Here is a 13,294-nt window from a genome sequence, read left to right as displayed (position 1 = left end):
TTTGAATTGAAACATTCCTGAACAGGCTGTAGCCCTGACCTTGAACAGGCTGTAGCCCTGAACGTGAGAAGTCTGTAGTCGTGACTCCTGACCTTGGAGTAGAGACACAGGGGTAGCAGGATTGCGTGTATGTCTAGGGCGGGTTGTGTTTTGTGTGTATGTGAGTTTGTGTTTACATCAAGGACACGGGGGGCCGTCTACTTGAATAAGAATTTTTGGTTGGACTCCTGCTAGAATCTCTCCTTTTGATATGCGTGTGTACGTATGCGGGCGGGTTGCGTTCACCATCTGAGGAGGACGGGGCTGTTCACATGACGCTAATCACAACCACTCTGATGGAGGGAATGTTCCTCTTGGCAGTGCTGGAAAAACCCCAAGCAATGTTTTCACTTTTATCTCTTCTCTCTCTCTTTCTCTCTATATGACTTCCTGTTGGTTTCCACCAATATTTTCTTTTTTCCCTGCTTCCGTCTTGATTACAATTTTATTTTGATTGATTTAATTTTTCTTCTTTCTAACAACCCCCCTTCCTTCCCCATCCTTTTTATATGACATCCACTACCTTTGCCCCCTTCCTCCATTCCTTTCTTTCATATTTTCTTTTATCTCCTCCCTCGCTTCCACTCTGTATCTCTCTCTCCCTCTCCTATTCTGTTCTTCTCTTTAGCAGCAGACTGCTGTCCCAGCTATCTCTGTTCTAGACTTGGTACGTTCTTCCTCTTTAAAACGCCACATGTCCTTTACCCCCTCCGCCCCACACACACACACACACACACACACACACACACACACACACACACACACACACACACACACACACACCCACGTCACTTCCTGTTTCCTGTCTGGGCTGCCCACCCACCCGTGTTTTCTATTCGCTCATTCTGACCCCTTCCTCCACCACCTTCATCTTGGACTGTTGTGGTTTGTGTCATTGGGGTTTTGGTGTTCAGGAAGTGGGGACTACGCCATTATTTTAGCCTAACGGAGTTAACCAGTCATGGAGGGGCTGGGCCATCCTGGGGATGCTTGATGATTGTTGGCTGGTGGGAGCTGTCCGTCTCTGTCCACTCGAAATAAACTACAGCAGTGGGAACAGTGAACACAATGCTGCTGTTTACCAAAACACTTGAGCTTTAACGATTCATTTTGTTTTATATATTTCAGGCCTTAAAATAAATCTTAAATATACTACAGTTACATTAATTGTTCAAGTCCTAAATTAAATCATAGGGCTATTAAAAAAATAAGTTCCACTCAATGGTCTTAAATGTAATTTACTAACTAATTAACTGGTGTAGTTTTGTGGTGTAAAATAGATAGCCAGTCAAATTTTAGTTTAGTTTTTTGAGTGCAAATAGAGACGGCAGGTGCATGGCTCAAGACATCGCAAGAGACACTGGACCATGCATGTACCCTGTCCCCGACCCGGCCTCTTGCTCGTTGCTGGCGCCGTCTGCATGGGGCAAACCATGATGCTATCCATGTTCATATCCATCGATTTTTCCTTTTACTGTTCATTGGTGTGTGAGCGCTGGGTGACCTACAGTGCTTAGCCTCCCCATGCACAAGCCACCATTGAGTTTGTTTCCAGTGTTCGTATGACTCTGTGTTTGTGTTTAAACATAATTAGAACAGACTTAATATGCCTGTTATTATCTTGATTATTGAGATCATCAATACCTGTACAGCAGCTGATGGCTTGCAGTAACTTTAGGTCCACTTGATCTGGCACCCTACTCAGCTGTGCTGTTACATTAGCATTTGCCCAGGTTACACTGTCACGGCACATCCCGTAAATGAAATCAAGTGCACCTAAAGCCTCTGAAAGAGGGGTCGCGGTGTTGTTTTGTTTTCGGCTGCTGTTATTCTCCTGTTGTCGCTTCATCTGCATGTCCAGTCGTGTGTGTGTGTGTGTGTTTGTGTGTTTGTGCTTGTGCGTCGGCCTACGCCGTGTGTTTTTGCAGTGCACACTGCTCCCACCCCTCAGGAGCAGCCTCGTGAAAGAAATCCAACTTACCTCAGCTTTAGGCCAAACGTTTCAGTATGTGCTGTAGGTAGTTTGCAGCCAAGTCGTGGGGAAAAAGGGGGAGGTGTCTCTCATCTCTCTGAGGTTTGTGTGTCCATTCAAGCAGGTCAGTGTTTGGCTGAGGTGTTTTCGTGCAGCGCTGACTAACGTGTGTCTGCATGCGTTCATGTCTTTGTTTTTCTGTCCTTGCCGTGGTTGCAGTTGCAGGATGAGGAGAGACGACGCAAACAGCAGCTTGAGGAGATCCGCAAACGGGAGGCAGAAGAGCGAGCCAAGCAGGAGGAGGACAGGAGGTGGAGGGAGGAAGAGGGAGCCAGACGAGAGGCCGAGGAGAAGGTATGTGTGTATGTCTGACTGCTTACAGTGTGGTGAGGATGAAGATATTCTTGGAAGATTATGACTTTTGACTCCTCAAAGCTAGGGGTAGTTTTCATTTTTCACCAACATAGATGCAAGTCTTTATTTTAGCCAGTTTTGTCTCCAGTACCAGCCAGACAAAGTGAACATCTGTGAAGTAATGCCTTGTGTTTGTCTCTTTTGCCCAGGCTGCTGTTTATTTGCAACATATTGCAAGTGTCTTAGCCCTAGTCTAGCGCTAAGGTTTAGCTACATTTCTACTTGGAGTTGTTAAATTTCCAGTGGTCTGGGCTACGGTCCGCCCACCCATCTCCGCCTGTGTGTTAAATTGAGCACACTGTGTCTCGCTACTGTGTTGTGTCCATTGACGTCACCATGGTGACCATTCAGTCAGGACATTTGTGCCATGAGTCATCACAGCTGGTTGGACCACTGGGTGTTTAACAAACTCCACCAAGAAGAAGCAAGTTTACATCATTTTAACAATGTTTTTACCACATGAACCCTAGCATCCCTATTCTGGGCATGTCATAATAAGTGTATATTTGGAAAAAATACGCGAACTTTCATCAAACATTCTGCATAAATAGCAGATCTACAAGCTACATTATGAAGCGCTATGAGCTTGTACTGTAGATCGGCTATTTTTTCTTTTTGGCGTACAACAAAGTATATAAGGTTTAAATGATTAATGATAAGTATCTAGAACGTGCGATATGTGATGAAGGTCTCCATATTGTCAGATTTTAGCAATACAGCTTCATGTTTTGTTTCTTTATTTACTGGAATCAAATTTGTCGAAGTAAAGTTGAAGCCAGGTAGTGATAGCGAGGAAATTATTTCAGTGAATTGGTTTCCCTTTACACTTTTAATATTTAAAATAAGAATATCTTATTTATAATATCTCAATGCTGAATTCTTTATATTATCAGTTAAAATATACAATAGAAACTGGTAAAAAGTTGTCATGTTAGCCATGTTAAGCCACAATTGGGCAGTTAGCTATAGCCACATACTTGCAAATGCATGCCCATCGAAGATGGTGCATTCCTTTTAGAAACTTCAAAAACAAAAAAGTGATAGACATTGATGGTAATAACCAAGATGTTGACAATGATTTGTGTGTATATCATTTTAATGTCCAATTGCATGTCTTCATCCTGTGTCCCCTCCCCTCAATGTGACGTATTGTTGCATTATGTCGTTTTCTGTGTCTCCCCGACCCCCGACAGACCCCCACCCCCTCTCCCCCAGAAGCATGGGACTCCCATTGTTGTGGCGCCTTCGTTGATGTCGTTATTGTTGTTTTACCGTCAGTGTCAGTCAATGAGATCAGTTCTGTTGATTTATTAGTGGAATCTTTTACGTTTTGTGGGGAAGCAGTTCTAGTTTCATATTTATTTGTTGATTTATTTTTCAACCATTCCATTCCGGCATTGCTTCCGATATTTGGGAATGCCGCCCACCCTCCCCCCTCTTCCCTCCCGCTTTCATTATTAAGTTCATACCAGAATACACACACACACACACACAGGGGGATTCTGAATCCGTCCTCAGCCAACCCTTACATCATCAAACACCCACCCAACCCCAGTCCCACATACTAAACTAACCCCACCCACCTAGGTCAATCCAGACTCCAGGCCAGCCCAGCACTCTTTCTCTCTGTCTGGGGGACCGGCTGGCTGGTCTCCAGGACCCCCAAACCCAGAGAGACCAGGCCTCCCAGAACCCAAGAGTATGTGTGGAGCCAAATAAATACCGCCAGTCTAGCCCTGCATGCGTGTGTGGAGCCTTTATAGCCAAGCCCATACGATGTGAATGTAGGCAGACCTCAGAGCTGCCAAACCACTTCACAGCAGAGTGGGGGATTGGTTGTGAAACAAAGACGATTGAGCAGTCCCTAAGATCCCCACCACCCTGCTTCTGGGTGTTCTCACACACACACACACACACACACACACACACACACACACACACACACACACACACACACACACACACACACACACACACACACAGATGCTCTCACACACACAGATGCTCTCACACACACAGACGCTCTCACACACACAAAGACGGACGCACAGGCAAATACACATGGATACAAGCATACAGCCTTTCTCTGACATTTACATTGAGACAAATACACTGTACACTTCCACATAAACTTGTGCTGAGGGAAAGGGTGGATCTTCGTATATAGGCTACAGATTGGGGTGGGGCAAGTGGTTCCCTGTAGGGGTACTTAGGTAGCATCCTCTAGCTGATTTAGCCACTTAAGACAGCCCCTTACCGAGGTATGAAGGGTCAATGGCGGCGGAGCGCACTAACAGGTTCTCCCCTCCCCGTAGAGAAGACAGGAACAGGAGTACTACACGCGCCTGGAGGCCGCGCGCCGCCAGCAACACGACGAGGCCGACAGGAAGTTGCTGACCCCCGACGAGCCAGCCGCCGGTCTGTACCGGCCGCCCCTGCCCCGGGACTACCAGCCCCCCTCACCAACAACACCCACCCCCAACCCTGCACCCCCCCTGTCCACTAACACCCCCCCGCCCCCACCACAGAGAAACACCTCCTACCTCAAAACGCAGGTCGCCTCGCCCGACACGCTCTACACGGCCAAGTTTGTCTCCTACACGGGCGAGGAGGAAGACGACGAGGAAGGGGAGGAGGCCACCTTCAGAGCGGGAAGCGGCGGCCTATCAGGTCAGGCCAAGACATCGGCTACCCGGAAGTCGTACGGCGACCTCCCGGAGGCCGCGATACCCAATCATGTCAAGCCCCGGCCGCCGCCCACAGCGCGCAAGCCCCGCCCTATGTCTGACGGCATCTTCCTGTCCGGCTCATTCCAGCCGCCGGTCAACAACGCCAACAGTACAGGCCACGCCCCTCCCCTTCCCACCAAACCCTGCTTCATGCCCTCAACCGGCTACAAAGGTAGAACCAGAGATAGGAGAGAGGAGAGGAGACAGGCTCCCCACACTGCCCTCCATACCTCCCCTCTCATTCACTCATGTTTTTTTTTCTTCGTCATTTCACGCCTTCTTGGTTTAGCGTTAATTTGGTGTTAATTTGTTCCCTTTTGTTCTATTCCTCACAGTAGAGAGGCATTCTGCCCTTCCTTTTTTCCCCGTGTAGTTTTATTTCTTCTCTTTGTGTTTGTCCAAATTCACCCGTTTCATTCCGTAGCTGCCAATCAAGTCGTAAATTCGACAACTTCCATCCGTTTTGTCTCTGTTTTTGTGTGTGGAAAATGTTTGACTCCCTCTCCTCGAGTTGAATCAGATTCCATTTCAGTTTTTGTTGTTTGTTTGGTTTTGTGTTTCATTCATGTTTTTTTTTTCGGACTCCTTCTCCCCTGTCCTTCCCGAGTGAATTTCCTCCTCACCTTCCTCCAATCAGTGCAATCAGTCACGACTGGCGGACAGTAAAAGCAATTGATAATCGATAAACCTACCTGCCCCCCTCGCCGCTGTTCACTACCAACTGAGACCTCATCAGAGCCAATCATAGTACTGTTGGTGTTGTCACTCTCCGCCTTGCTCTATGTGTGTCCCGTTGATTGGTTGGTTGCTTCTGCGGTGTCATGCCCTGCCCTCTCGTGGCTTTAGCAGCGTTGGCTTTCGGGAAGGAGACACGCCATTGGCTTTACACACCCATCAATCACCCCACTCAGCCAATCAAGGATCAACGCTCATTTCCACATGCATAGACACACATCTCGAGTGCAGACACCCAGGAGAACAGATCTGTTGAGTGAGGCGTTTTCTGCTCTGTCTTTGGTTGTTCAGAAGACTTGCCCTGGGTCCACTTGTGCACTTGTTGGATTAACTTGTGTGGTTCATTTGTACAAAACAAAACTTTCGGGCAGTTTCCAAACACATAGTGCCCCCTTCTGGTAGTAGGAATATATAGCATTTTACCGGACCAGGAATTTAAAGTCTTGAGGCCTGGGCCATATTTTATGCAGTGATTGCATCACCTATTTAAAGTCAAAAAGCCCTACAGGATTGTTTATCTGTTATGCAGTGTGCCTCAAAGTAAATCTAACTTATTTATATTGGCTGTTTTCTTTGCTTTAGTAATCTCAGACGTGCTCATGCCAAGATACACTAGGTAAACTTTACTTTACATCAGTATAACTTAGAGTTGAATACATTTGAATGTAATTTCTAAGCCCCAAAGCCCTGTTGACATTGATCAAATCTTAGACTTTTGACTTGAACCAGCAGAAACCCTAGACTTTTGACTTGAACCAGAAGAAACCCAAAGTTCTTTGAATAGCCACAGACTGAGCGGTGCCCGAAATGCAACACAGTCTTCAATGAACCTATTCCTAAGTCCCATGGAATGGCTCCTTGCAACACTCACACACACGCACATACCTTTACAAACCAGTGCAAATCAACAATAACTGCACTACCTGGACCTTATTGGAATCCTTGTGTTGAGTCCCTCACATTTGAGGAACACCACCCCACTAACCCCTCCCCCCTCCCTCCTACCTCACCCCACCCACACCTGCCCTTCCCCCAGAGAAAATACCTACCTGACTAAACAACGGTGCACGTCTCACTCTGACATTCTGTCTCTGGTATCTCAGTACCACAGAGGCACACTCCACTTCACTCCACTGCACTATGGCTGCTCAGGAGCTCACTCCCAAATAATCAGCTGAAAGTCCATTGCTTTTTACTGCCTGCGCTTTGCTTTGACCAAGATGCTCCCCAGCTTATTCTCTTTCTTTCATTAGTATTTAATGTCATTGTTCTATGTCAACCTATCCCACTGTTTGCCAAGTGTTCCTTCTCCAGCCTTGCCTGTCTATCTGTCTGTCTGTCTGTCTACATTTTGGCTGGTTTGAATGTCAATTTCCGTCTGTCTGTCTGTCTGGCTCTAGCTGTGATGCTGTCTAATGCACCAGCTTCACTAAACATCCACAGGGCATTGCTGGGGCTCAGGTGACCCAATCAGCACCTGAGCCTCTGCCTTCCCTGGCCGATGACCTTCAGTACGTTCCAGACCGATGATTCTATTGGCTGGCAGACTAGGATATGGCAATGCAACAGTCTGCTCGTTCCCCTCCCTTTATCGCATGAACATCCGCCCCACATTTATAAGAAGCCCAGATAGATTTGCAAGTGATGAGAAATAATGAAATAAAAATGTATCCCCAGCCTTTAACCCATTAAGACCTTTGGCTGACTTTTTTGTGAAATTTAAGGAATTTCCATGGCGTAGCCAGTGGTATAAGCTTACATCTCCCGTGGCTTCATGGAAGAACGCGACTGCCCATAAAGGATGGCGGTTTCTCTAATGGTTACTTTGTTCTCGGCCAGTTTGTGTTTGTGTGGTTTCATCTCGAGCGGGACCCTACCTTGGGCTCGTCCCAAACTACACTTACAAACCAAAAAAGAAAAGCCAAAAGAAGAGGACTGTTTGCTTTCAGAAATCCTAGACGCTGCCAGCAGAATCAATCAGTCTTGGTTCACACACACGCACGCACACACACACACACACACACACACACACACCCTGGACTGAGTCACTGTGTCTTGTGTCTGAATTCTACCAAACTCTACCCCTCTCCATTCCATCCAAAACCAGTAAAAAACAAAAAAACAACATTACAAAAATCTACATGCATTTGGACTCTGGTTGTGTTTCTTGGAAGGCAAACCAGTAGGGCACACATTGAGGTTTGATATCATAGCCTTGGCTTGTCCTATGGTTCACACGATCACATGCACCAGGCCATACTTACTGCCGCTCTGACCTGATCCAGTCTGGTCTGGTCTGGTCTAGTGCTGACGTGCTTGGTCTTTAAGCCCTTGGAATTTGGTATGGTGGGTCTAGGCTGAGGAAAAGACACAGGGATGCCCGAGACGACCAATTAACATTTTCTTCAAGTGGGGTCATAGGTCGAGGTCATCTATGAGTCCAGTACTTCCCTCAGTCCAGCATCATTAGAAGCTTCTGATGATACTGTCTGCTCTGATGGGACTGTCTTGGAGGAGTTCTGCTCTATGCAAAGCCCCTTGACACCAACTTCAAATCAGTTCCTTTGTGATCAAAATATAAAATAGCATGTACTTCTGGGGTCTCAGAGCGTGCTGTACTGTAGGTACTGGAACTATGACCTTATGGATGACTCTCGACCCCAGAGCCCTGACAACACTACCACAGACCACGCTGCTACTTCATACCTGCTTTCAAATGCTTTAACATTCTCTCTTCTCTGCCTGTTGCTCAAGTATAATGACAGCCTACCACTCTCTTTCACTCTGCCTAACGCTTCTCTAGCACTCCTGCTTGATCTGGTCTGTGGGAAATCTGGTGATGTACAGAACGTAAACAGGACAAACTGCTGGGTAGAAGATGGTACACATTATCTCAAACCAACCCATTTTTATTTTAGCCTATGGCTGATGGTTCATTGATTTGATTTTTCTTCTAGGGTCAGTCGTGCATCCTAGTTGCACACACCCTCCTACAACTATAGTTTTCAAATAGCAAATTTCTAGTAGTCTTCAAATAGAAGACCAAATCCAAATGCAGTTGTACAGTAGGATTACTGCAGATTCATACCCAGCAGCTTGTCTGTGAGATATTATAGCCATCACATGCCGTCTGTGTCACTGGCGTCAGGTGCGTATTGCTCATTAATGTTTTGCTCTTTGTCTCCTGCGTGACCTCAACACGTGGACAGGATTTAACTCATACACTGGAAACACAGCAGGAGTTGTAGGATCAGGGGAGGTCTACAAGGACCCACGAGACAAGTGGACGAAAGGGTGAGCTGCCCTCTCCTTATGTATGCTGTGACTTGAAGACTAGTTCTGTCCGATCCAGGTTCCCCTAGGGATGGGCGATATTGACGTAATGTTTTTTGATTGAACACGTCAAACGTGATAACATATTTTGATTATTGGTGTTTTCAGAAGATATGTACAGTACATACAAGAAAACAATGATTCATAATGTGGATATGATGACCAAACAGGTAGAAGAATTTGTTAACTCTGTTACAACAGTCTTAAAACTCTCTGTAAATTGTATCACTTTACTGTAATGCAGCCTTTAAGATCAAAAAAGGACATTTACCACTAGAAATGAGTACCAGCTCAAGTATCCTCTGTGGCCATGGTATACAATCACTCTATTGTATTTCTGGTGACTTCATGATGATGTTTAATTATCCAAATGTGCATGATTGGAATCACACACTGGGGAAAATCTACTCTGATTTTAAACTAGTTTGTTACTTTGAGTTTGAGAAACTTATGGATGAGTCTTAAGTTGAATGAGTGCATAGACGTGGATGTCCAAGTGTCTTGTGTGTTATTTCAATGAGTAGTCCTCTCACCCACGTTCCTTCCCTCCCTATCTCCACCTGTCTTTCTCCTCCCGAGCAGCCAGGAGCAGGAAAACTCAGTCCCCAGCGGAGCTCCGCCAGAAAGCATGACGTTTAAGGAACGCCAGCGCCTCTTCTCCCAGGGGAAGGAGGTGTCCAACAAGGTCAAGGCCTCGCGCAAGCTCATGGAGCTGGAGAATGAACTTAACACAAAATAGTAGACTTCAGAACACCGCCTTAGTCACCCCCGCACCGACTCCACCCCCAGAGAACTACCCCTCCCTGTTCCACCCAGCTAACTCGCCTCGCTTCCCCACAACCATCTTAAGACTTCTTTTGCCTGTTCCTTAACAGAACAAAGAATGGTCTTAGATGTTTGCGGGAAAACCTTGGTTCTGGTTCTTACCTGGCAGACGAAAGGGGAGAGAGAGATGTTTGCCCCCCCCCCCTTCACACCAGCGTCTCCTCTCCCCTGCGTTTTCAGCCCCTTTTCTCTTGCTCCCTCTCCCCTTTTTTTAAAATCTTTAACTGGACCATTCATGTACGACATAGTTGTATCGTTGCAATAGGCGAGACCTTTATGGCATACATCTTTTTTTTTTTCTTCATTAAGATCTATCAAAGATATATTATGGTAAATCACTGTAAAAAATGTTTTAATTATATCTAGTGAGATACAAAAGAATTGCGAAATCTCTATGACGAAGGGGGATATATTTTTGTTTGTAAAGTGGTTCTTGGGTTACGGATTTAAAAGTTTTTTTGTTTTCATTTTAAAATTTCTTTTTAAATAGCTGACTGTAATATTAACAATTTTATGTTATTTTATGCTGTTTTTCTGCATTACATACATTCTCACTTTTAATTTGATGAAATAAATGCCCAGGATTGAGAACTTGAGACCAATCTTTTTTTCTTTCTTTTTTTCTTTGTATTATTCTGATGCTCAGTGAGTGAACATTTTGTCCATTCTGGTTTGCCATACACTGTGTTATTTCATTCCGTACCGAGTGGTGAGCTTGTGTTTCTCTTCTTAAATATTGCAATTTTTTTTGTTTCCGATTCACTCTGGAAGGTTCTATGGCTTTCCCTTCTACACTAGAATTCACTGGGTCTTAGAGGAGGTTCTTTAAAGTGCACAAGAAGACTGTAAATATCAGACGCCAGAACTCTTCTCCTTACTACTGTACAAACGACACGCTCGCATCAAATTTGTGCCACTCAACATGAAAATGTTCTGAAATAATGTGGCAATAGCACTAACATTGTGTCACCATCACCAGGTAAACAGTTGTTCCAGTGGGGCATTTTCCTACAGTGTAACTAAGCAGGGAGGGAGACGTGACAAACCGAACTCCCCTCCTTCATCTGTTCTCCCTGTCACCAGGCATAGTTTTAATGTTTCTTATCCATCCCTTCCCTGAAGATGCTTTATTTTTTACTATTGGATTTTTCTTTGTTTGAATTGAATAGTCATTTTGCAGAGCTGTGTGGAAATTAATTTGACTGATCGTACACTACATTCTTTGCCATAATAAAGCAGGGAAAAGAAACGTGATGGTTTAAAAAATATATATAATAAAAAAAAGAAACAAACATCTCCAAGTCCTTGTTTGCATCACAGGTATTTATTTAAAACTTTGTGTAAAAAAAAAAAGAATTCTTGCACAATTTTGTTTTTAACTGTACCAGTGATCTGTTCTGAGACATGGACATTTTGGGACCCCTTGTACTATGGTAAACTGTATTTTATTAAACAACTGCATTTAAACCGCAACCACCAGATCAATCCTTGGACCTCTGGATCATTCCCATCATAGCAAAGAATTACATTTGAAATGTACAGATTTTCTGCCATTCTGTTGAGTGACTTCTTCGTGTGTGTAAATATGATTTTGTTGAGAAAGCGGAACAGACAGACTGTTAACTGATTCTGCATCCATAAGGCAACAGTGTTTATAGACATAAGATCCTGTTTACTGCTTTTAAGGATGTTTAGCTGATGTGTGTGTGTGTGTGTGTGTGTGTGTGTGAACCTCAACACTACAGAACATTCATATGTCCCCACTTACCCCCACAGCCTCCTTTCTAGGTTTCAAAATAAACTGAATCATTTAAATGGTTCCATGTTTAGCCTTTTGTAAATCATTAATAAACACAGATTTTTCAACAGTGCAGGCTGGAACTGTGGTCTTTTCTAATTCGATGAGATACCAACGGGTGTCTTAATATTTGTGTGACTGACCAAATTTCTTAAGGCTAAGGTTTTAATAAAGACTTAGCTAAATGTTGAGGAATGATGGGCAACCGTCCGAAGATTCTATTTGTTCGATCATGTTTTAACGTGTCCATAAACTGTCAAGATGACTTGGTTCTAAAATTAATAGTTGACTAATATTTAACTCAACAGCTCCTCATTGTGGCTTAAGTAGAAAATACTTGACTGTGTTGATTAAAAGAATATTAAAAAGTGCTTCTGACAAAACCAGCTAAGTCCACCAAAGGGGGGTGGAGTTTGCTGGTTTAGCTGACTCCAGGCTCCACCCCCTTTTGACCTCCAACCTCATTGTGAGCTTTGGAGGTCGATTTAGCTGTTCTTATCAATGATGAACAAAACCTCCTAACTCCACCTTTTGTTTTTTTAGCTGGTTGCTGCCGGACAGCAGAGATATATACAATAGATGGCTGATCAATGTTGAATGATTAAGTGCCGTTTTTATCACGATGGCTGAGCAGTCTGTGGTGCCACGTTCAGGTCAGTCTCCCCTGGAAGTATGGGTTCAAATCCCACTTTGACATTTTCTTATGGCGCACAGTCATGAACTTGGCAGATGTGATCTTCCCTGTGCTCAAAGTTATCTAATGGCTTGACCGAATGCCTTCAATGCCTTCTAAATCAGTAATCTCAAACTTTTGTGCCAAGTTACCCCCAAATTGATATACATTTGGCAGCGGACCACCCATCTGAAAATGTTTGGTGCCAGGGACCCCCCCCCCCCCAAGAGATTAAAAAATAAATAAATCTTCAAACACTAACATTGTTCAAAAATAGATGTAGCAATTTTTTAATAGCCAATGCTGAAGTCTAATGCCTTCCCCGTTTTAATGTGCTAAAAAAAATCCATCGATTAGTCACCCCATGGAGACTTGAATTCATGGATATTTTTTTGTTTTTGTAGCCAATAATTTGATGACCAGTGGACCGGTAGGCAGTGGTTGTGTCTCCTACCGGAACCGCTACCGGTCATCAAATTATTGGCTTAGGAATGCGACAAAAAACAAAAAATATCCATGAATTCAAGTCTCCATGGGGTGACTAATAGATAGAAAAAAATTCATCTTATTGGTGAACTATCCCTTGAAGGGCAAACTGTTTAAATTACTGTTTTGAATGGTGAACCTTCGGTTTACAAAGCACTGGTATATGGTAGCTATATCCTACACCAAAGAGGAATCAGAGAAGTAACTAAGATATACTTAACCTGGGACAGAAATAATAGGAATATTTCTTTCCAAGTTAAATTGCACTATTGTCTTTATGTATTAACATT

At 44.3% G+C, this 13,294-nt stretch overlaps 1 protein-coding gene across 6 annotated transcripts in view; it reads left to right on the top strand.

The window, feature by feature from the left end:
- afdna (afadin, adherens junction formation factor a) overlaps positions 1–11,918 on the top strand; it is a 134,664-nt gene extending 122,746 nt beyond the window's left edge. For 4 of the 6 annotated variants that reach the window (XM_080453566.1, XM_080453562.1, XM_080453563.1 and 1 more), the window contains 4 exons: positions 2,231–2,365; positions 4,741–5,326; positions 9,099–9,183; positions 9,805–11,918. In XM_080453566.1, coding sequence (XP_080309692.1) covers positions 2,231–2,365; positions 4,741–5,326; positions 9,099–9,183; positions 9,805–9,961 — 963 coding nt within the window. In that variant the 3' untranslated portion in view covers positions 9,962–11,918. The remainder of the gene's footprint in view (positions 1–2,230; positions 2,366–4,740; positions 5,327–9,098; positions 9,184–9,804) is intronic. The other 2 variants (XM_080453565.1, XM_080453564.1) reach the window with 2 other exon arrangements.
- Positions 11,919–13,294: the final 1,376 nt, after the last annotated feature.

The sequence above is a fragment of the Gymnoscopelus braueri genome (genome assembly GCF_963280865.1).
Source record: "Gymnoscopelus braueri genome assembly, chromosome: 16".
NCBI lineage: Eukaryota > Metazoa > Chordata > Actinopteri > Myctophiformes > Myctophidae > Gymnoscopelus > Gymnoscopelus braueri.
The sequence above is the reverse complement of the archived record's forward strand: the minus strand, read 5'-3'. Positions and strand labels throughout refer to the sequence as shown.